This window comes from Takifugu rubripes, chromosome 4 (genome assembly GCF_901000725.2).
Source record: "Takifugu rubripes chromosome 4, fTakRub1.2, whole genome shotgun sequence".
In the NCBI taxonomy this organism is placed as follows: Eukaryota; Metazoa; Chordata; class Actinopteri; order Tetraodontiformes; family Tetraodontidae; genus Takifugu; species Takifugu rubripes.
In genome coordinates, this window is record NC_042288.1 from 9606922 (window position 1) to 9629515 (window position 22594).

The 22594-nt window shown below is 45.1% G+C and overlaps 3 protein-coding genes and 1 long non-coding RNA gene across 6 annotated transcripts; 2 read left to right on the forward strand and 2 right to left on the reverse strand.

Annotated features, from left to right (window-relative positions):
* Positions 1–115: 115 nt before the first annotated feature.
* On the reverse strand, positions 116–3709 carry LOC105416350 (uncharacterized). Its single transcript, XM_011603198.2, has 5 exons — positions 3405–3709; positions 2397–2544; positions 1749–2110; positions 1399–1627; positions 116–1319 (listed from the first exon to the last, which is right to left on the reverse strand). The coding sequence occupies exons 1-5, from the start codon at positions 3468–3470 to the stop codon at positions 1198–1200; spliced, it is 927 nt and encodes a 308-aa protein (XP_011601500.1). The 5' UTR covers positions 3471–3709; the 3' UTR covers positions 116–1197.
* Positions 3636–7466, forward strand: prkn (parkin RBR E3 ubiquitin protein ligase). The gene is made up of 11 exons (XM_003963932.3): positions 3636–3771; positions 4415–4578; positions 4648–4957; positions 5069–5184; positions 5327–5410; positions 5542–5657; positions 5799–5935; positions 6051–6112; positions 6235–6465; positions 6922–7039; positions 7119–7466. Exons 1-11 carry the CDS (start codon positions 3765–3767, stop codon positions 7220–7222), a joined length of 1449 nt encoding a protein of 482 aa, XP_003963981.2. The 5' UTR covers positions 3636–3764; the 3' UTR covers positions 7223–7466.
* LOC115249531 (uncharacterized) lies at positions 7061–8125 on the reverse strand. Its single transcript, XR_003888209.1, has 3 exons — positions 7920–8125; positions 7734–7791; positions 7061–7234 (listed from the first exon to the last, which is right to left on the reverse strand). It is a non-coding gene; the product is annotated as an uncharacterized lncRNA (long non-coding RNA).
* On the forward strand, positions 7750–22197 carry ubr2 (ubiquitin protein ligase E3 component n-recognin 2). Of its 3 annotated transcripts, XM_029835072.1 has the most exons (47): positions 7750–7906; positions 9009–9283; positions 9548–9626; positions 9975–10088; positions 10159–10289; positions 10365–10503; positions 10887–10949; positions 11036–11156; positions 11273–11380; positions 11456–11544; positions 12073–12171; positions 12274–12372; positions 12692–12855; positions 12939–13038; positions 13126–13254; positions 13871–14054; positions 14135–14196; positions 14275–14385; positions 14523–14588; positions 14718–14834; positions 15076–15139; positions 15208–15332; positions 15416–15468; positions 15594–15696; positions 15792–15840; positions 15973–16127; positions 16254–16356; positions 16434–16543; positions 16748–16831; positions 16908–17089; positions 17243–17451; positions 17533–17626; positions 17714–17875; positions 18098–18186; positions 18279–18336; positions 18437–18585; positions 18668–18723; positions 18818–18914; positions 19109–19176; positions 19332–19470; positions 19546–19636; positions 19901–20031; positions 20100–20208; positions 20320–20454; positions 20582–20752; positions 20855–20956; positions 21567–22197. In XM_029835072.1, the coding sequence occupies exons 1-47, from the start codon at positions 7823–7825 to the stop codon at positions 21706–21708; spliced, it is 5364 nt and encodes a 1787-aa protein (XP_029690932.1). In that variant the 5' UTR covers positions 7750–7822; the 3' UTR covers positions 21709–22197. The 3 variants fall into 3 exon arrangements, with proteins under 3 accessions (XP_029690932.1, XP_011601497.2, XP_011601498.2); XM_011603195.2 differs by lacking the exon at positions 12274–12372; XM_011603196.2 differs by lacking the exon at positions 12073–12171.
* The last annotated feature ends 397 nt before the right edge of the window (positions 22198–22594 follow it).

The following is a 22594-nucleotide window of genomic DNA, read 5'->3' on the forward strand; positions in this document are numbered from 1 at the left end:
GTGTTACATGATAACTGTACTCAAAAGCAAAACTATAGAACGACCGGTTCTCTTTGATACAAACAGACTCATCGGCCAATCGCTGTTGTCAGCTCATCCTCCAGAAAGATGCTACTTTCACATTTGAACCAATATTTATTCAATTTTTTAAAAATGGACTCAACATGGATACAAATAACAAGTGCAAGAACAACACGACAGATCTGTAAACTGAAAGTACGAAATCATCGAGGACACAAAGACACGAGTGAGCATTTGTCGTCAGTATCAGGCGTTGTCGTCATCCTCTGGGGTTGTTGTTAGGGATCCATTTCAGAAGTGAAGCTCAACAAATTCTGGATTTCAAAATTGAACTCAGAAACTGGATCTGGCCATTTCCATGGCAACGGCAGCTTAGAAAAGGAGAGGAATCTTCATGCAGTTCAAACACCACACAACAGCTAAAAGCCAGTACAACAGAGGGTATGATAAGGACAATTAATAATCACTTAACAGGTCTTCTAACTGTAGTTCTGTAGAAACCATTTTCTTTGTTATTTTCTAACGAAGGTTTGGTTGTCACCTTGTTTTCATTACAGGGGGTCAGACATTTAAATTATTCCATTATTATTTACAGCACATAATAATTTTTATGCAGTATTTTATTTTAGAGTGAGTAACCATGATAACTGACTCCACTCACTTTCTGAAATGGGGTACGGTTATCCCTCTTTCCCAGGTTCCCTATTTACTTCATTTATAAAACAAACATGGAGTTTCTCAGCTCAGGAGGAACTTCAGAAACGGTTCTGAAACAACTGCGAGTGTTGCCAGTCTCACAGACTGGTGTCAACAAACCGTTGAGTTTAGTGTCAATAGTTGCAGAGTCGACAGTCTCTCGGGTTGTTAGCAGTCTTACCAGGTTGATGACAGTATCTCGGAGTTGCGTTCTGTTTTAGCTGTAGTCACACTGGATTACACTATGTGCAGCTGTTCTCAGTCTCTCTGAGAATTGTTGGTCCGTCTTTAATGTCTGTGAGGTCATTTTGGAGGCAGTTACTGGGTTTACAGCTTTCCATCAGGTTTCTATGGCGACTTGTTCACCGCCGTTAAAACCAGCTTTAAACTGAAACAGAAGTTTATAAATTTCTCACTGGTCCAACAAGGCTACATTTCATTGGATTGTGTTTGGTGGTAGAGGAATAATGCAGCCGTCCATCAGAGAAATCTGGGGTCTCTGTTGGCTCTTCGAGAGCGGAATCGGATCTCTGACAGTTTGGAGTTAATTCCGGAGCCAATGACTCCTTTCTTTGCGAGAGGAAACCGAGCCAAGATGGCATCTAAGAAACAGGAAGGATGAACAGGCGTTCAGACGGACCTCAGATCAAAAGAACACGTGGATGAATCTGCAGAACTCACTGAAAATGGCGTTGATCTTGTGCGGATCGAGTGCGCTGCGTTGAGGCTGGAAGGCAGGTCGGCGGCTTCTTCCACCTCGCAGGTTGCTGTTCATCAGCGTGTTCATATCAAACACGCCCATCAGCAGCGTCCGTGCCATTGCCGTGGGAGATTGTGCCTGATTAGCTGCCTGCCAGGAGCGGATGTCACAGAGAACACCAGAACCCGGATATACCTCCACCTGGCTCACCTGGACGGATGGAAACCAGGTGAAATCATTTCAAAGTTTAGTCTCTGATAAAATGGTGAATTAAAGTGTTTCGATGAGAAACATTGATCGGTTCAGTTCTGCTGCCAACCCTTTTACTCACATGTCCATTAATGTTCCCTGCTGTGCACTGGCTCTCAGAGCAGCTCCTCCTCAGTTCCTCCATGTTGGTTTGACTACAGAGTGGCGCCTCCTCTCCCATGTTGCTTCCGAGCCCGAGGTCCCCTGGCATCTCCTCGTCCTCGGAGCCCAGCGGGCCCCAAGACTCAAAAATGTCCCCGCTCAGATCCTCCTGGAGCTGCTGGCTGTTGACCTGAGGGCGTAGCTCAACGTCCTGATTGGTGGAGTGCTGCTGATGCAAGTATAGGGGATAGTTGTCACTCCTGCTGGTTGGTGCTGGGATGGAATGGTGGCTGTTGGCCTGGCCCAGTGTCTGCCACATGGTGGACAGGAGTCCAGGGATTTCTGAGAAACACAGACACAAAGTAAAAAACAAAAAACAACCCAAACCCAAAAAGAAAATTAACACAAATAATCTGAGACTCGTTTGTGAAAATGAAGTGTGAAATCAAACAAAGTTAGACAGAAGAGCAAACCTCATTCTTTTAGTGTTACAGTCAGGAGGCTGGACTCTAAGACATTGTGAGCAGCCTGGACTTCAGTGTTACTTTAACTTCAGCTTTACCTTTCCTTCGGTGACACAGCAGCGAACTGAATGGTACCAGACTGCGGAAACTGGATCTGGACTCACCGTGGACCAGCATGGTCTTCAGTCTCTGGTTCTCTGCCGACAGCTCAGCCTTCTCTCTCTCCAGCTCCCGAACCCGCGATCGCAAGAAGTAAAGCTCACTGGTGTGAGTTGGGGACAGAGATGACACGCCCGACTCCACCTTCACCACCTGCAAGGAAAGGGGTCAGCATCAGAGATGTTTGATGCAAAACTAATTAATTTAATAGAAGATACAGGACTGATTCTGGCAACATGGAGATGACAGAATGGTTTAAGAGGGAATGGACATCAGACACAAACAGCCTACAGATCCCATTCATCCATCCATCATCCCTCCATCCATGTGTCATTAACCTATCCCTAATTGTCTTTGGACTGGGGGAGGTTGCTGGAGAAATGGAGAGGACATGCAAAGTTCATACAGATGAGCCCCTGCCCCCAGGGAGATTCTGCCCCACCGCCCGTAGCCAATTCAGAAGTTTGACGTCAATGATTCTATAGCGCCTCCTACGGGCTACACTGCAACAATACACCAGTAGAAAATGTGGGTTCTGTTTGATGGGCACCATCATCAGTTTTTTCATTATACTTAGTTGTCTTCATGCCAAGACTAAATTTGCGATTGTTGTAAGTGTAAATTCTTGGAATCCAACGTATAACTACCGGTAGTTGGAAAGAAATGGAATTGGAATAACTGGTTTATTTTAATCCCCTCATAAATATAGAAATGAGCAAATCAAGATTGGCTTGATATGTGGCGGACCAAGCAGGAACTCGACTGATCAATTGTAGTGCCCTGACTGTTTCATGTAAAATTTGCAACGAGTATGTCCTAATTAAAAGCCACTTTTAATCATCCTATATTTAATGATTAACAGTTTAGTGGGACGTCAGCTTGTTGACATTAGAAGTGCATGTTAAGCGTTTCATTTAGTGCTAGTTCTGATCATTGACGTTAATCAATAACACCGTGATGGGATCCGCGATTGGCTGTGGATCATTAAGGTGTGTATCTGCTGGACGTCTCACCACCGGCGGCCCAACGCTGCCGCTTGTTGTCCGCTGCAAGCCGCTGCTGTCCGGACTGTCCGCCATCTGTAGCCTCGAAAAGATACCGATAGCCGAGAAAAACGGCGTCCGTCAGGTTTCGCTCGGCTGTCCCTCACAAAAACACACAAAGACGGGGAGAAAAAAGAAAACAAATTTATTAAAATTCATAGGGGTATCCACTTCCGGTGCTGAAACTACGTAATGTCTACGCGACTAAATTGTAGTTTTCTTGAAAACGTAGTTGTTTCGTTTGTAGTCTGATTGTGACTACAGTACCCATTATGCATCGGTACAGGCCGACTGTAAACACGTTTGGAGCCACGAAGGTCGACGGGGCTGATGATCGGTGAGTTTTAGGTGTTTATAACCTCACAGGTGTTTAGTTATTTTTGGTTATGCTAACCAGCTCACTGGTTGTTAGTACTATACTTGCCTCAAATCCGCTTTTACTGTAAAACAGACACCATACATAACCTGGTTCTACTGGTACTGATTTTACTTAGTTGTACTTGTACCTGTCTTGAACTCTTAACTGGTAGTAACCACTTTAGTATGTTGGTCTCTAACTCGGTTTTGCCTAGTACTTATGAATCTGTGATCCTTGGGTTTATGGGCCTGACACATATGCATATTCTGATCTTTAAACCGTTTTGCACGACTATACTTACTATTAATCGGATATTGCTGGATTTAACGTGGCTATAATGTGGTTCCTATAGAGTCCACTGACCTGATATTTCTGAGTTTATATACCTGTAATTTGGACCTGTGAGGTTCTATTTGCTGGGGCCCTGGTTGTCCTGGGTGAGGAGTGGTTCTGTTTAATATGTGCCCTTGTAATTGTCTTTAACTTGGCTTAACTAGATGTTATTTCCCCATAATGTCAGTAAAATCAGGTAGCAGTTCAGTATATATTAAAAATAAAATAGATTGTGGGTCAGGATAATTGGGTTTTAGGCCTGTAAATAAGTGAAAATATGTGTCCTCAGTGTTTGTGAGGTATAACCTGGGACCAGAAGTGGTCGTAGAGCTGCAGGAAGAGGCCACTGTAGCTGAGTTGAAGGAGGTGGTGGGTCAGCAGCAGGGAGTTCAGCCAGATCTTCTGCGGGTTCTTTTTGCTGGGAGAGAGCTGAAAAGCACCTCTACACTGCAGGTAACCTAATCCCAACCTCACTCTTTCATAACTCTGTACCTTTACTTTAACATCACTTTTTCTTTTCAGGGCTGTGACCTCCCAGAACAAAGCACCGTGCACATTATTGTCCCTTCTCCAGCTTCCTCTTCCTACAAGACCCTCCTTTTGCCAGAGCATCTGTCCCAAGGAGAGGAAGAGAATCATGACAGCCTGACTAGATTGGACCTTAGCGCTTCACGACTTCCCACAACCTCTTCTACATTGGGTGTGATCCTAGAGAGGAATGATTCAGAAGGAGTGGGAGCAACAGCTGGAGGAGGAGGAGCAGAAGCAGCACTGGGAGGAGACAGTGCAGATGATAGAGCAGTACTGCAGTCTGCAGGTGCAAAAGACCACAGTAAGTGGTGGAAGATGAATTACTATTAATTGTGCTGCAACAGTCTTCATTGGTCTATCAGTTGTGTAGGTTGAAGTAGCATTTTGACGGTGTTTGAACTTGTGTTAATAGGCGTGCGTCCTCGCAGCACATTCTTTGTCTACTGTAAAAGCTGCAAGTTGGTCCAACCTGGAAAATTGAGAGTTCGCTGCCGAAGCTGTAGACAGGCAACACTGACGCTCAGCAGGGTACTTCTACTCACACAAAATAGTGCTTATACTCTGATGATCTGCTGCCACAGTATAAATATACTGCAGTATTGCAGGTTTTTACAAACGCTGGAAGATACAAGACGATGATGATGATCGTGATGTATCCTCTCTCTGTCAGGGTCCATCCTGCTGGGATGATGTTCTCCTCCAAAGTCGTGTTCACGGTGTGTGTCATTCAGATGGTTGTCATGGCACTGAAGCTGTAAGTGGGTGGAGATACAAATGTGTGGCAGCAAAATAAGAAATGAAAATGATTGGAACATGTGTTTGTGTGAGAAAAACAAAGAGGGTGTGAGTCACAGATAATATCTCATGTTTTCTATATTCACATAGGAGTTCTACATGAAGTGTGCATCACACCCGACCTCAGATAATGATCACTCTGTGGCCCTCGACCTCATTATGACCAACAGCAGAGATGTTCCATGCATTGCCTGCACTGATGTCATGTAACATTCACACACTGTCAATATTACACTGTACAATATTAACTATAAACAATCTGCAAAAGCAAATTTAGAATTGTCAAAAAATTCTGTTCTCAATTTAATTTTATGCTGAGTACACACTAACTATTCTCTCTCTTTCAGGGATGTGGTCTTGGTCTTTGAGTGTTTAGAGCGTCATGTGATCTGTCTGGAATGTTTCCGTCATTACTGTCAGGTCCGACTAAATGAGAGACAGTTTGTTTATGATCCTGATGTTGGCTACTCGCTGCCATGTGCTGGTAACATAGACCATTACATGTTGTTAAATGTATCACACTTCTACATGTTTATATCGCTTATATGCTGCAGGGGGCTGAAAAAATTATATGAGGTTTCCTTTTTATGTGTCTACAGCTGGCTGCATCAACTCTCTCATTAAAGAAGTTCATCACTTTAGGATCCTGGGAGAACATCAGGTCGGGTTTCTACTTTTCTGCAGACATAGTAAATCTGTGAAATATTTGAACTAGTCTGATGACAGCTTCTTTTCACTGATAGCTCCCTCTCCTGACTCATGTCAGATGTGTTTGTGTCTCAGTATGATCGGTACCTCCAGTATGGTGCTGAGGAATGCCTGCTGAGGAGCGGGGGACTCATGTGTCCCTCACCTGGGTGTGGGGCGGGGCTTGTCCCACCTGATGACAGCAGGAGGGTGGAGTGTGACAGACAGATCGGCTGTGGTTTTGTCTTCTGCAGAATCTGCAGGGAGGGCTACCATGAGGGGGGGTGTCTCGCAACACAGTCCCAAACCACTGCTGAAGGCTCACAGGTGAGTTTATTTAACCAGTCAGGAAGGATATTAGTGGATCATTAATGGAGCTATTTGTAAGTTTGTGGCCAAAACTGCAATCACATTTGAGTCATCTTTCAAAGGCATCTTCATTAAAGAGCCTTGATTTTACCCTTTGTCATGACATATTTGGGAATGATAACGACACCTTTTAGGTTAAGTATTGTCACACATTTGGTAACTATCAAACTGGTTCCCAAAACACCACTGACTTTGTGATTGGGAAACACAAAATGTAAACATTGACATGTCTTGTGTGCTGCAAATCTTTGCTTTTGAAATGAGAATTTCAAAATATATTCTGGCCGGACTACTGTTGTCAGTGATACCCTTACATATAATATTCAAAATTAAAAAATTTTTTATTCTATCTTAGAGATAACATTTTTGTAATACGGTTTAACACATAATATACTTTTTCCTCCCTCTCCTTAGGATTTTGTAGTGGATGAAGGGGCATCTCTCAGAGGGAGATGGGATCGAGCCTCATTGCTCCTCCTGCAGGAATCAACTAAACCTTGCCCAAAGTGTTCAGCGCCTGTGGAGAGAAATGGTATAAACACAGTTTCTTCCAACAGTTTTCAACCAGAATGGTTCTGCCTGGTGTATTCATGTGTTGCCTCCCCTTGCAGGTGGCTGTATGCACATGCTGTGTCCTCTGTGCAAGGCAGAATGGTGCTGGCTGTGTGGAGTCTTCTGGAACAGGGAGTGTATGGGAGATCACTGGTTTGGTTGACAGACCCAGCATCTTTGGGAAGATTTGGAGACAATGTATCATTTTCAAATGTATCCATGATAAGTAAATGAGAGATGTAGAGGATTGGTGGTGGTGGTGGGGGGGGGCGGTGTCAACATATCAACATATCACGACTCTATAGCTATTTCAGCTAGCTAAGGCTTTATCTACTGTCATCTGATCCTTGATCATAATTGCACTAATATGTAATAAAATGTTTAATAAACGTTTTGATGCATTGAAATTTTGTTATGGTTTTCATATTATTTGTTGTTATGGTGTTATTTTAAAATCTATTTTTAAAAAGAATTTATCTTGCTAACAATCCATAATTGTATTCGGATCAATGTTGAAGGTTAGCATGATGCTAATAGACTATTACCAAGGTTTGACCGCAAAAATGCGGAAATGGTTGAAAGTCAAAGCTCATTAAAATTTTGCATTAAACGATAAGGAATTAACACTTTCAAAGTAGCCAAGGGTGAAGAAGCAGAACTTATAAAAGACCAACCAGTCTGGCCGCTGCGACCGCCCAGCTGTTGATCATTTCCGGTTCCGAGTTCTTCTTCCTGCAACAACCGTAGAGCAGAAGGAGGGAAGATGGCGGCCGCAGAGTCGGACAGAGATTCACCGTCCACTTTAAGTGCTGAATTCCTGAATTTTTCAGCCAAAGACACCTCGGCGGTAAGTGGCTCACCGAACTATCCTTCTTATCAGCCGTCGGCCGTGCTGTCATCCCGGCAAAACGACCCGTCATGGCGCTCTAAGCTGCTTCTGGTTCGGCTTCTTTTCCCCAGCCCAGCTCAGCTACACAGCTAATGTTAAAGCTAAACGCGCTATTCGGATTGAAAAATCCGCACGTCATGCCCAGATGTTGTGTGTGACAGTGCGAGCCACCTTGACAACGGCAGGTTATTCACGTGATAACCGGAAATCTCCTGTTAATCGGCCCTGGAAATGTTTTCCTCCAACTTCACTTTATCGTCATGAAACGAGCCAGGAGCACGCTTATTTCGACTTCGCGACATAACATGTAAGAAGTGTTACAGCTGTTGACACGTGAAATACGGACACATTTGTCCACCGGCTGGTGTCCCCGGACGATGATTCTGCTGTAAAATAAAGTTGGGATACACCAACTTTATTTTAACATCAACCGGCACTTGTGCTCCGCTTGTGTGCAAACGTTGTGCTCAAACTGCTTGTTTATTTTAGCCCAAATCGGACACCACTCTGGTCCTAAAACTCCTAATGAGAAACTTACCCAGCATTAATTATTCAGCCTCTTTAGTATGCAGGTGCCATCGGGAGGATAAACCTGGTCATTGAATCCGTGACCTATTTTTCAGACATGTGCTAATGCTAATATTAATTTTAGGTCACAGCTAGGTGTATGCTTTCAGTAAGAGGGATGGCAATTTTAAATTTACTTTACATTGTTGCGTGTTTTATATATGGTACCAGCTTATAGTTCCCCTTTTGTTGGGTGGAACTTAGATAATTCTATGTCTTACCCTGTTGTTGGCAGTGTTGGCAGCCTACTGCTCTCATTGTCAGGTGCCACCCAAGTTAGTGTTTCACAGTGGGCCAAAGGAAACATCAGAAAGCTGATTAATGGGCCCATGACCTCTGAGGTTTAGCAAAGGCAGCACAGGTATTGTATAATACAGTTTAATAAGGTACAATGTGGTAATAGTGACGTATGCAGTATTGCACAGAGGTGAAGCGCAGTACGTTGAATGATGGTTGAATGGTATTATGAATTCTTCTTATTTCCTCTCCTCAGCGATGGCAGTTGGCAGCTGACCTACAACAGGTGGTGTACGCTCACCTGGCTGTTTATGTACCGAGAATCTTCTGTTTGGGCCCAAGTGCAAGCAGCAGCAGCAGAGAGGAGCAGAGGGAGGATCTGGCCTGTCAACTGCTTCTCCTGGCACCTTTGGAGTGGCTCCTTCTGGGGGAAGAGCCAGCCTCGGGACTGGCCCTCCTGCAAGAGAAGAACCAACCATCACCCTTGTGTGGACATGTGTTTAAAGTGGGCGAACCCACCTACTCTTGCAGGTAACGCACCACAGATCCGTTTTATCTTTATTCTATACAGTGGTGCAGAATAAAGGTGGGGCTCTCATAGAAAAATAAAACATTTTTTGTTCTACTTTTTATGACTCAAAATTTGGTGCACACAATTGTCCTGGTTTGTTTTTGCCCACAGACCATTTTAACATCAATGACAATACATTAGACTGTGGACCCACTTCTATACACCTATATGAATATAATCTGTTTGTCTGTCTGTGTGTGTGTGTGTGTGTGTGTGTGTGTTAGGGAGTGTGCAGCTGATCCAACTTGTGTTCTGTGCATGCAGTGTTTCTTGGGCAGCGTTCACAAAACGCATAGATACAGAGTGAGTACAAACACACCCACAAAACAATGCTTCGTCATGTCACTTGAACAAGTCGGGTAACAAAATAACTTTTATATTCTCTCCATGATTTTAGATCACTATTTACTTTTGTTAAAAAGCCAGTTAAACTAAGTCTTATTTGGCTGTAAACTGTTCTGTAATATTTACATACAATATTTAGCAGTAGTTGCCATGATGATTTATTGACTATACAACATTAAACCTGCATCTAATTTGCAGCAGGTTTTAGTCTGTAGTATGCCCTTTTTCTCCTTTTGTCATTGTGATGGTGCTGGTTACCTGTCAGCCGCATGTGATGCGTTGTTGATGTGCACGTTTGTGTTGTAGATGACCACGTCGGGAGGTGGAGGCTTTTGTGACTGTGGAGATTCTGAAGCATGGAAGAAGGGTCCTTACTGTCAGAAACACACACCGACAGCACAGAACAGAGACACTGAGGAGGTTAGCCACAGACCTAACGTGTGTGTGCATGTGTGTGCGTGTCTCACACTGTTCTTTCTGTCCTCATCAGGACCCTGTAGCTCAGCTTCCCGCTGACCTGGTGACCCGTGCTTACAGTATTTTCGCCATCATCCTGAAGTACGCGGTGGACATGCTGACCTGGGAACAAGCAGACAAGCTACCTGCCGGCCTGGAGCCCCCGTATGAACAAATGCACACAGCTGCCTTCACAGCTGTCGGGTCATTATTCTCATTATGACTTCTTTTTGTGTTCAGGGACAGAGGAGACACGTATTACTGCATGTTGTTCAATGATGAAGTCCACACTTATGAGCAGGTGATCTACACTCTGCAGAAAGCTGTCAACTGCAGCCAGAAAGAAGCTGTGAGCTTCGCCACCACCGTGGACAGAGACGTCAGTACAACCTTTATCTGTATTCCTGCCACAGTGTCCTCTTACATACAGTGGGGGCCAAAATTATTGGAGCATCTGACTGAGCTGCTCGAAGGGTTTGAGATCATGTTTTTGAGGAGGCCACTCTATTATTTTCAGTGTGCCAGCAGATTCCTCCTGTCAGAGGTTCTTCTGGAAATGGCTAGAAGAACGCTTCTTTTAATGGGCAAATAACAAAAAGCTCAGACCTCCTAAATAATGCAAGTGTTCCGTTAATTTTGTCCACCACTGTACATTGAAAAGGGTGTCCTAATATGTCAGATATGCAAAATATGATGTCTGTCATACAGCAACAAGAGCATAACACTGCAGGTTTGTTGAACAATAAATGCATGTATGTGCAGGGAAGGAAGTCTGTTCGATACGGAGACTTCCAGTTCTGTGAACAGGCCAAGTCTGTCATTGTGGTGAGCATCACTTTTTTTAAACCTGCAACTTGTATTAACTGCTCGCTGGGGGGAAAAAAGCATGTCTGTCTATGTCTCTGCGATAGAGGAACACCAGTCGTCAGTCGAAGCCTCTCCGGGTGGAGGTGATGCACTCATCTGTGGTTGCTCATCAGTGTTTCGCGCTTAAGACCCTCAGCTGGTTGGGACAGATCATCCAGTACTCTGGTACATCTGGACTTTATTACCCAGCACGCATCTCTCTCTTTGTGTAATGGCCTAGACCAAGTCTAGGATTCGATGCGGGTCCTTGTATCAGGTTCTCTCTGTGTTGAACATTCTAGATGGTCTGCGTAGGATTCTGTGTCAGGTTGGTCTGCAGAGTGGACCTCAGGGTGGCAGCTCCTCACTGGTCGATCAGCTGATGCTCAATGACTCCAAGATGTGGAAAGGTATACACAAACTGTTACAGTTTTGAACCCTTCTTCTCTCTAATTTGAGTAACTGTGATAAATTTGTTGCTGCAGGAGCAAGAAACATCTACCACCAACTGTTGATGAATAGCCTCCTCATGGACCTGAAATACAAGAAGATCTTTGCTGTTCAGTTCGCCAAGGTAACACACCTGATCAATACTTACATTTGTTTTATATGCCTCCAGTTTTAGCCACAAAGTTGGTTCATCGCCCCCTGTGTGCCGGCCAGTATCCCTGCTCAGTAACCAGTAAATCTGATCAACGCAATAACCAACATGCCTGGTTGATGCCCTGACAAGTGTTCCCGTGTATGACAGTTGGTGATCGACTGACAAATACACCTGATCGATGGCACCCGAGATTGACTGAGTGCTGCACTGATCAGTGATGCCATCTGCCAAAGCTGTCATTAGTGAGGTCACTTGTCATGTGTATCAGCTCTATCACTCACCATCAGACAATAATGCCACCTGGTCAGTAGCCACTCAGGTGATTCATTTTCACCATGACCACCATAGTGGTGGACGTACTGGTTTACGTACTGGCTTGTTTTACTGGATTTGATGTACTGGGAGATGAGGGGAGACTGCGATTGGTTGGGTTGGGGGGGGCATCGGCCTTCCAGCAGTGACCTCTGACCCAGAGGTGAAATTTTGCCCCCCCCCCAGAACTACAGACACCTACAGACAGATTTTATGGAGGACGACCACGAGAGAGTGGTGTCTGTGACGTCATTGTCAGTTCAGCTCTTCACTGTCCCAACCCTGGTGAGTACTCCTCATCCTCCTCTGCACCTCCCCACACACCTGTCTCTCTCTCTCCCTCTCTCTTTCTCTCTTCCTCTCGCTCTCTCTTTCTCCTGCTGGTAGAGTTATGAGCGCTTGCAGAATGACTACGTGCGAGACGACCACGACCGTGAGTTCTCCATCACTGACCTGTCAGTACAAATATTCACCGTTCCATCCCTGGTGAGTTCAGTGCATTTGTCTTCGGGGATTAGGTAATTTCCCATCATGCCACAGCTGAGCTGCATCGGCACTCATCACAGCATGCGTTCAGTGCAATGAAGTTTGCTTTTTACCCATCAACTGCATTCAAGTTTAAACTGCCACAACAGTAATTTATCAACAATTTATGTGGTGTGTGTGTGTGTGTGTGTGAAGTCGATGACATGTTTTCCAGGACTTCACCTCTTTAATCTTCTGTAATGCAACAAGAGTACAATTAAGCAACAACTGCGTTGGTATCTAAATCAATCGATAACGTTGCATATTAATGTGTGTTTAGGCTCGGATGCTCATGGTGGAGGAGAATTTGATGAAGACAATCATAAGGACGTTTGTCGATCATCTGCGTCACAGAGACTTGCATGGATGCTTCCAGTTTGACCGCTACACCGCCCAGCAGGCGTTTAAATTTGGACGAGTCCAGAGTCTGATTGGTGACCTGAAGTGAGGAACAGCACACATCAGCACGTCTTTTTTGTTCTGCGTGATATTGCAGCTACATTTGGAAATTTGTATATCGTGTTCAGGTACGTCCTGATCAGTCGTCCATCTGATTGGACCGATCAGCTCAGAATCAAGTTTCTAGAAGGTCTCGATGCTTTTCTGGAGCTGCTCAAGTGTATGCAGGTAACAGAGCAGAAGACCCGCTTCCCTGCACAGGTAGACGGGGAGAGTTTGAGTGCATCCATCTCACAGATGTGTCTTGTCTCTCAGGGGATGGACCCGGTGTTGAGGCAGGTGGGACAGCACATAGAAATGGAACCTGAGTGGGAGGCAGCATTTACTCTGCAGATGAAGCTCACTAATATCATCTCCATGATCCAGGACTGGTGCTCTACTGATGTGAGTAAATTAACAATATATTAAAATGTGCCCAGCCATGAGGAAAAACCAGGGATGAGTCTCCTGAGTTGCATTTTGTTATTTATGAAGGTGTAGCTTATAAACTTTCCAGCCAGCTTAACATGTAAGAACATGTCTGAAAATAGTTGAAGAAGATATGGCCATTAGAATGGGGACGCTCCTCAAATAAGTTTAGGGAGAAATCAAGCCTAAAAGTTTCTGAAAGATTTTTACCCACTGGAAAGCCAGGCAGCAATGGCTGCTCCTTTGCATTACATTACACAAATCCAACCCCCTACAGGTCTAGCTGTCACTTACACCCGGTGTCCGTTCACCCACAGAAACTATTGTAAGTAGTTTGAACAGTGGTTATCAATTGCAGGTGTAGGGGCCTGATGGATCAGTCTTTTTCTGAACAAGCTCCTATGGCTTATCAGCACCTTGTGGCGAGGGTTTAAAGGAGAGTCCAATATTTGGTGTCACACCCGCATCCTCTTCTGTGCTGTGACCCTTGGCACTGGGCATGTGAGGTCTTTTGCCTCATCGGCACAGAAAGCAATACTGCTACTGTCCACTAGTAAAATTACAAGTACCCTTTCTCTTTTGTGTGTGTTAGGAGCGCGTGCTGATCGAAGCTTATAAGAGGTGTCTGAGCACGCTCAGTCACTGTCTGAGTGGCCTTCTAGATGGTGAGCAGCCAATCAGCTTGACTTTAGCAGGTCACAGTGTGGACACATTCAGGTACCAGGTGTCCCAAGACAAAGTGTCCATACACCTGCCTGTCTGCAGACTGTTAGCAGGTACACACAATGGACAGCCAAAAAAGTTGTTAATGTTTTGTTTTTGGACGGTTGAAGATAAACCATTTGATTTCCTGCAGGGCTTCACGTCCTCCTCAGCAGGACTGGGGTCACATCTCGTCTCCCAGAACAACTCCCCCTGGTCAGTTCTCTTTCTGCTCTGTCTCTTTGATCTGTATCAGAATGTGTCTTTGTATTAATTTGTTCATTTTCCTGTTAGGGAGAACTCAGCCCCCCCCTCCTGATTGAGCTTCCCCTTCGCTGCCTTGTGCTCTGCGCCCAGGTGCATGCTGGGATGTGGAGAAGAAATGGTTTCTCTCTGATCAATCAGGTACGTGACCCTGGCAGTCTGTTCTGCCGCTGTGGGCTCATCTGTTGACGGCTCTGTCACGGATGGCTGCAGTTGAGCATGATCACAATAAACTCTTACCCGTAGAGCTTTGTCAAACTGACATGTTTGTGTTTCAGATTTATTATTATCACAATGTGAAGTGCAGAGTGGAGATGTTTGACAAAGACGTCATCATGCTGCAGGTATAAATGCATTATCAATACAGTACTTAACACAGCTCTGAGTCTATGAGAATAGCTGTTAATGTACATGTTAACAGTTTATAAAAGGTAAGGTTTTTCCCTAAATCAGTTCTGGTTGTTGTCAAACAGGTGGGGGCATCCATGATGGAACCCAACCACTTCCTGATGATTGTTCTGAATCGATTTGAACTTTTTCACATCTTCAGCTCTGCAGACTGCAGAAAAAGATACAGAGAAGCAAACAAGGTTAGTGCTGACTCTTCTTTCAGCCTGCTTACATCCCAGAAGCTAGAGCTGCATGATATTTTTACCATCACAGTTTAATATTTCCATGTTTCATACATTTTAGAGTGTCATAGTGACCCAGTTTAAGATACGTGCTTGGGATTACTTGGAAATACATGTAATGATGCTTTAGACACAATAGCTGTTGGTTAATTCTGCTCAGGCTGCAGTCTGATTAAAGGTCAATGTGTGTGTCTGACAGGATGTGGTGCAGCAGAACAACACTCTGGTAGAGGAGATGTTACACCTCATCATAATGGTTATAGGTAAGCCAGGTCGTATATGATGGACCGAAAATCTATGTTCCAGATCATCTAAGTTTCTGTCTGTGCAGGTGAGCGCTATGTGTCAGGTATTGGTCAGGTGGAACCCTTTGATGAGGTCAGAAGAGAAATAATTCATCAGCTTTCAATCAGACCGATGGCTCACAGTGAGCTAGTCAAGGCCCTTCCAGAGAATGTGAGACCCCTGTCTGCCTCTTGCTTTTTTCACCTGTCTGGCTGATTGATGCTTTCAATTGGTCCATTTATCTGCCTCTTCAGGGTAACAAGGAGACAGGTCTGGAGAAAGTCATCGACACTGTGGCCTTATTCAAGTTAGTCTGACACATTGACAATTGTCAGTCCACCTTAAATACCGTAAATTCTCATGTCATACAACAGGCCTGACTAGCCACAGTTTCTACACAGTGTAGTAGAGTGTGTACTTTACTGTTTTCAGGAAACCAGGTGTGACGGGTCGAGGTCTGTATGAACTACGACCTGAGTTAAACAAACACTTTAATCTGTACTTCCATCACTACAGCAGAGCCGATCAATCCAAGGTAAGTGATGGATTCACTTATCAATGAGGTTATTGATGATAGTTGTTGATTAAGTTAGAACTGATGCTTGCACTAATATCTGCTGTGTGTTTTAGGCTGAGGACACTCAGAGAAAATTGAGGAGACAGAACAGTGAGGATTCAGGTAAACATTCTTGTCTGACCAGCACATCTTCAGATAATTTAATCAATGTGAATAAATGTGGCTTGGTGTATTTATTTTCGTTGTTTTTAATGATTGTGTGTGTTTTTTGGGTTTTTTTGTGTGTGTGAGCAGCCCTGCCCCCACCGACCCCTCCCCCACTCTGTCCTCTGTTTGGTAGCCTGGTGAACCTGCTGCAGTGTGATGTGTTGTTGGCTGTAGAGGGGGCTGTGCTGCAGTGGGCAGGTGAGCCCAGTGGGGGCAGCTGGACCGACTCTATGTTGCAGAGGGTAAGACACATTCGGGCTGGCTCTGAGGAAATAGAACCAGGTTCTATAAGTAAAACAAGCTCAGGTTTTCTACAGGTGAAAAGTGCTGTTTCACCACACCCTAAAACACTGTGCTTGTGTCTACAGGTACTGCATCTGGTGGGACTAGCTCTTCTGGAAGAGCATCAACAACTGGAGAACAGCAGCGCAGAAGATGACATTACCTTTAACTACACATGCAAGATCACACGTCAGTACACGAAAGCCATATTATCTAAATATTCTAGCGATGTTCTAACATTAAACCGGGTTTCCACCCCTGCGCAGGTCCTGGTGCAGCTCCAAGTCCATCAGGCAGTATTCTGGCTCTGTTGGAGAGTCTGCAAAATGCTCCACATCTGGAAATCCACAAAGACATGATCACATGGATCCTGAAGGTAAATACTGATGTTACAGTGAAGTGTAAGGATTTTAATACATAGGAACCTTTATCAGGGAATTGGAGATGTGAAGTTTAAGTAGCAACACAGTTTGTTTTTCTCCACTCTCGTCGTTTTTTTTATGATTGAGGAAAACGGCAAATGTCAATCGGCTGAGATCTTGAAATTCTACATTAAACCTGATTCACATTTTTGTGGTAGATGGTGTCAAATATCAAAACCACGAGAGAACGAACAGCCTCCACATCAGCCGCACCCATCAGTCAAGAACAAGGTCCAGAGGAGGTACTGTCTTTTAACTCCTCCTTACGGTAACCGGTCATTGATGACCTCTGACACTGGTCTGTTGGGGTCCCTGCAGATGGTGAGAGATAAAGACAAGGCGGAGAGGAAGAGAAAGGCAGAAATGGCTCGACTGAGGAGAGAGAAGATCATGGCTCAGATGTCAGAGATGCAGAAGCACTTCATCAACGAGAACAAAGAGCTGTTCCAGCAAAGTCTGGAGGAGCTGGAGGCCTCTACATCTGCTGCTGCGTGTGCAAGGTGAAAACACCTGTGGGGAGCAGGTGCACACAAAACCACACCTAGTCACCTGTGACCAGATCCAGTTACTTCAAGATTTTGGTGATGTCATAGCAAATGGCGGTGGCTTCATAAATAATTCTCTCTATCTCCCTTTTCTCTTCTCTCCTCCAGTGCTCCCAGTTCAGAGCCATCATCTGTTTCACAGACGTGTGTAGGTCCCAGGCGGATGGGTGGAGCTGACCGGCGAGAGCCAGTGACCTGTATTCTGTGTCAGGAGGAACAGGAGGTCAGAGGTCAAGGCAGAGCAATGGTGTTGGCAGCATTTGTCCAAAGATCAACAGTTCTGTCCAAAAACCGCCAACGCACCCTGCCTGACCCAGGTGAGTAGAGCATCTTGATGTCATCAGAGCAGCAGCCAATCAGTGTTGGTGTTGATTCAGATGTGTGTGAATATGTCTTAGAACGTCGCGATCCTCTGTTCATGCACCCTGACCTGTCTCTGGGAATTCACACTGCCAGCTGTGGACACATCATGCACGCCAGCTGCTGGCAGAGGTGAAACAGCGCAGACACTTGCACACAAACCATCCATTCAGGGACCACAAACGTAGCACTAAACAATGAGTGTGTCTGTTGTTTCAGGTACTTTGAGGCTGTGCAATTGAAGGAGCAAAGACGTCAGCAGCGTCTTCGTGGTCACACAAGCTACAATGTTGAAAATGGAGAGTTCCTGTGTCCCCTGTGTGAATGTTTGAGTAACACTGTGATCCCTCTCCTACCACACACAGAGACGCCCGACCACAGGTACACACACTCACCTACCCGATCACAGGCACGTATCTAAATCATCATAACAGACATGAGTTTAAACTGATTTTAACATTACAATCCCCTTACAAACCCTTGGCAATTCAGCCAGACCATAATACAACACACCCGCTGTTTGTAGTGGGAGTTTTACAGTTTTGATTCAGCAGATCTAAGTGTGGAGGATTCCAGCCTAACTATTTCTTTTGTTTCATAAAGTGTCAGTCATCCCAGTTTGGAGGCGTGGCTTAAAATGTCCAGTCAACAGATAGTAGCACTTCATGCTTTCCACAGGACGTCCTCTAAAGGTTGGTGCCCATCATCTCCTCCTCATTGGAAAGTGCTAATGGCTGTTCCCAATAGACAAGTGGTCAATGTCAAAGTTGTAAACTTGTTTCAGGGATCACTGAGGGGGCACAGCTCGCAGTTCCTGGATTTTGTGTGGACTTCACTCCGCAGTACGTATTGATCAGCAGCCGTGATCCCAATCAATGCTATTGGTGCAGTTAATTTAGTAAACTTTAGTCAAAAAATCCTGATTTTCTCTGTCTCCTTCAGGAACCTTTTCTCCAGCAGCATCAATGAGATGATCACAACCTTTAGCTTGTCCACCTACAAAGTGGGACTGAATGTCAACCCCAATGAACAGGACCAGAGAATCCCAGTGCTGATCTGGTCCACCTGTGCCTACACCATCCAGAGTATAGGTATTTACACACACCTGAGAGGTCACAGGTAAACAGAGAGTACACACACGACAGCTGGAGTACTGATGGTGTTTCTTTACAGAGCGCCTCCTAATGGATGAGGAGAAGCCATTGTTTGGAAGTTTACCTTGCCGACAGGTAATTCATCAATACACCAAACAGATCTGAAGGTTGTGATGCACTACTTAACTCTGTGTGTGTATGTGTGTGTGTGTTTGTGTGTGTGCGCCAGGATGACTGTCTGAGCTCCCTGACCAGGTTTAGTTCTGCCTGTTGGACTGCAGTTCCTATGAAAACAACACACACACACTTCATCAGATTGTTTGCAGGTACGCACGCAGAACATCCTTAGATGTTTCATAGCTCACTCAAACATCCTCACAATCAGAATAAAAAAGCCCATCACACTTCAACTATATATTAGTGTTTATCAGTATACCTGTGCTTGTATTTGAGTCCCTGTCATCAGAATCTGTAAGTTTCCAGACACTTAATGTCTGTTTACTGTCTGTGTCTGTTGCAGTCCTGGTTCCAGATTCCCAGGTGGATAACACTCCGTGTATCCTCGACGTTGACATGTTTCACCTCCTGGTGAGAGTCACTTTCAGAGTTTACTTTTGCACTGCCCTTCCTGGATGAGCTGATCCTGTATGTGATCACAGCAGGAGACCCTACACATTAGTGTGTCCATATGTGTACAGCTGGCAGCGTGAATCTTGTGTGACTCCAGTTTTCTGCCTCTCCAGGTTTATGGCGTGTTATCCTACAGCTCGGTTCACTGTTTGGACCAGTCGGGGAATACTGTCATAGACTCCGCCCATCTCCATCTCCTACACCTGATTACCGTGGCTCATCTGGTTCAGATCCTACTCACGTCTACCACAGGTTATACACACACATGCACATTCATGCAGTGGGTACCCAGACCAAACCTTTTCTCTTCTACCTGTGTGTCTTTAGATGAGGTGTGTATGGATCAGGACAGCATCGGTTCAGAGGAGGAGGAGCTCACGTTTCAGCTTTACAACACACTGAGGAAACACCTGGGCGGGTCAGTACACACACTTGTTATTATGTAACCAATGATTAAGAGTAATAATAAATCTGAGATTATGTCCTCCCAAAAAATGAGATTGGATGAGAACTGATGCTGAATAAGGATTTTGTATAATTCATCTTTCTCTATGATACAGACATAAATATACCCCAAAAATTATAATCGCTTCCGTACAAATACATGCACAGAAGCACAAAACCCAAAACATACAGAGTTCCAGATGGATTTATTATGCTAATCTTACACTGTCTTTTTTAGTGTCCTACGTGATGTCACCTCTGGGTGGCAGCTGCTTCACTGCATTAAAGTCGGCATGCTGCCCTTCCTCCGATCTGCTGCCCTCTTCTTCCACTATCTGAACTCCACCACTCCTCCTGCTGACTTGCTGGGTAATTGCAAACATACAATAATGAGAAAATGGTCACGTGAACGCGGTCCTCTTACCGTTCAGATGTAGTTTCAGGTCCGGTTCAGTGGGAGGCGCTCTGCAGCTACCTGTGTATGCCCTCCAACCTGCTGCAGCTGTACCACAGCCAACACACAGTGCTGGAGCCGCTCATACACCGGTACACACACACACACACACACACACACACACACACACACACACCCACCAAGTTAAAGTTTCCCAATGAATCTGTGATCAGTCATCATGCATCTGTATTTGATTGCCACAGATGGTGTTCTCATCCAGGTGTGAGACAACAATTGCAGGGGGGTGGAATCATCATCAGGTTTCCCAGAGAGTCGAACCGATTGATCCGCCTGCCGGAGGATTACAGTGTTCTGATCAACCAGGCTTCCAGTTTCACGTCAGTCTACCTGTTATTCCCTCTTACTGTAACACTTCAGCTGCACCTCGCCTGCCGCCGACCTGTGTCTCTCACCTCTGTCACCTGCCTCCGTCTGGTGTCTCATCCGTCCGTTTCTTGATCGCAGGTGCCCTCGGTCAGGTGGAGACAAGTCTCGAGCTCCGACTCTGTGTCTGGTGTGTGGTTCTCTGCTCTGTTCTCAGAGCTACTGCTGTCAGACGGAGGTGGACGGGGAGGATGTTGGCGCCTGCACCGCTCACACCTTCACTTGTGGAGCCGGCCTCGGACTCTTCCTCAGGTACCGTGTCATCCACCCCACACCCCACACAATTACCTCCCCACCCCAAAATTAATCTGTGTGCGTGTGTGTGTGTGTGTGTGTGTGTGTGTGTGTGTGCAGGGTGAGAGAATGCCAGGTGTTGTTTGTTGCAGGTAAAACCAAAGGTTGTTTCTATCCCCCTCCATATCTTGATGATTACGGAGAGACAGACCAGGGACTCAAGTGAGTTTGTTCTTCTATCTTTGTGAGAACTTTTTTGTTCGTCCCTGACACGTCCTCAGCATATATACACGAATAACCGCTATATTGGGTAGATGTTGCTTCTGAAAGTTTCAACGTTTTTGCCTTCGTCGTTGTCATGGTCCAGAAACCAGTGAACTTCCCTGTTCTTAGCTGACAGGAGAGGCCCCGTGTGGTCTCCTGCTGTTGTAGCCCAGCTTCTTCAAGGTTCCTGTTGTACCGAGTGGTTATTGATCATCTCAGACCAGTCTGACCTCTGACCTCTCACTATTCTTTCTGGAACCATTCTCTGTAAAGTGGAGATGGTTGTGTGTGAGAATCCCAGTCGATCAGCAGCTACTGAAATACTCAGACCAGCCTTTCACCCTTCCAAGTCACTTAAATCCCCTTTCTTCCCCATTTTAATGCTCGGTTTAAACTTCAGCAAGTTGTCCTGACCATGTCTACATGCCTAAATGCACTAAGCCATGTGATTGACTGATTAGCTACAAGTGTTAACAAGCAATTGATCAGGTGAGACCTAATAAAATGGCCATTGAGTGTCTATTTATCCTGATCAGTACTTTCCTTTTGAATCTGTTTCTTTGTGCAGGCGTGGGAATCCCCTCCATCTTTGTTTGGAGCGTTACCAGAAGATTGAGCGGCTGTGGCATCAGCACGGCATCGCCGAGGTTATCGGACACGCCCAGGAAGCCAACCAGACGCTGGTTACCATTGACTGGCAGCACCTGTGACGCCCCTGGTCCCCCTTATTTTAACGCCAAGTCTTTCCAGTTGGCCAATTGACTTCCTACAGCCAGGGTCTCAAGTTTGGTCACCTTTCAGGTATTTTAGCTTCATTCTAACCTTTGACCTCTGGTCAATTATTGAAACACTAAAACGAACCCTGCCGACTTCCTGTCACTCATAGCGCGATAGAGCGGTTCCACTCGGCACCAAAGGACTCTGGGATGTGGTTTAAAACCTCACAGGGTTCTCCTGAGATGAAAAGCACATATCGGGTATTGAAATATCATTTTTTTATTTTAGTTTTAAACTTTTATTTTCCCGGTGTGATGCCATTTTCTGTTAAATGAATTTTTGTTTAGCGTCATTTTTATTTATTTATTTATAGGTTTGTTGTGGATGTTTGCAGCTGCATCATTTCTTCACCTGTGAATTCTTGTACAAATGCGTATGTATGATATTGTATAAGAACAAATCAATAAAATGATTAAAACTGCTGGCACGCGTCCTCTGCTGATGTCACGCGTTCACCATCATCAGGCTGATCCGACTGATTCCAAGTGTGGCTCCGCCCACCGTCCTAGAATTAGATTCCCCCTCATCAGATCAGCTTTATACAACTTTGATCACGTACACGAGAAAGCTTTGGAAACATTCTTTAGTGGTGTTTATTGGTGTTAATCCCATTACAACCAGTAACATCTGTGTTGGAGATAAACTGGTTTAAACATCGGTGGATGATGTCATTTCTCTGAAGGACGAAGGAACACCTGGACAGGAGGTTCTGAGTTGCAGGAATAATCGATCATCTTGAGTTTCGTTCTCCAACATTGATCCTCATGACTTTGCTCCTGTGAAGAGCCCGAGCTGAGGGATCAGGGCCGGTTCTTCTGG

Coding starts and splice junctions, on each gene's coding strand:
- prkn (XM_003963932.3), top strand. Junction 4,579..4,647: donor AAAGCACCTCTACACTGCAG/GTAACCTAATCC, acceptor TTTTCTTTTCAG/GGCTGTGACCTCCCAGAACA. Junction 6,113..6,234: donor GGATCCTGGGAGAACATCAG/GTCGGGTTTCTA, acceptor TTTGTGTCTCAG/TATGATCGGTACCTCCAGTA.
- ubr2 (XM_029835072.1), top strand. CDS start 7,823: ATGGCGGCCGCAGAGTCGGACAGAGATTCACCGTCCACTTTAAGTGCT. Junction 17,627..17,713: donor CACGCCAGCTGCTGGCAGAG/GTGAAACAGCGC, acceptor CTGTTGTTTCAG/GTACTTTGAGGCTGTGCAAT. Junction 20,032..20,099: donor TCCTCCTGCTGACTTGCTGG/GTAATTGCAAAC, acceptor GTTCAGATGTAG/TTTCAGGTCCGGTTCAGTGG.
- LOC105416350 (XM_011603198.2), bottom strand. CDS start 3,470: ATGGCGGACAGTCCGGACAGCAGCGGCTTGCAGCGGACAACAAGCGGC. Junction 2,545..3,404: donor GCAGCGTTGGGCCGCCGGTG/GTGAGACGTCCA, acceptor CTTTCCTTGCAG/GTGGTGAAGGTGGAGTCGGG. Junction 1,320..1,398: donor CAAGATCAACGCCATTTTCA/GTGAGTTCTGCA, acceptor CCTGTTTCTTAG/ATGCCATCTTGGCTCGGTTT.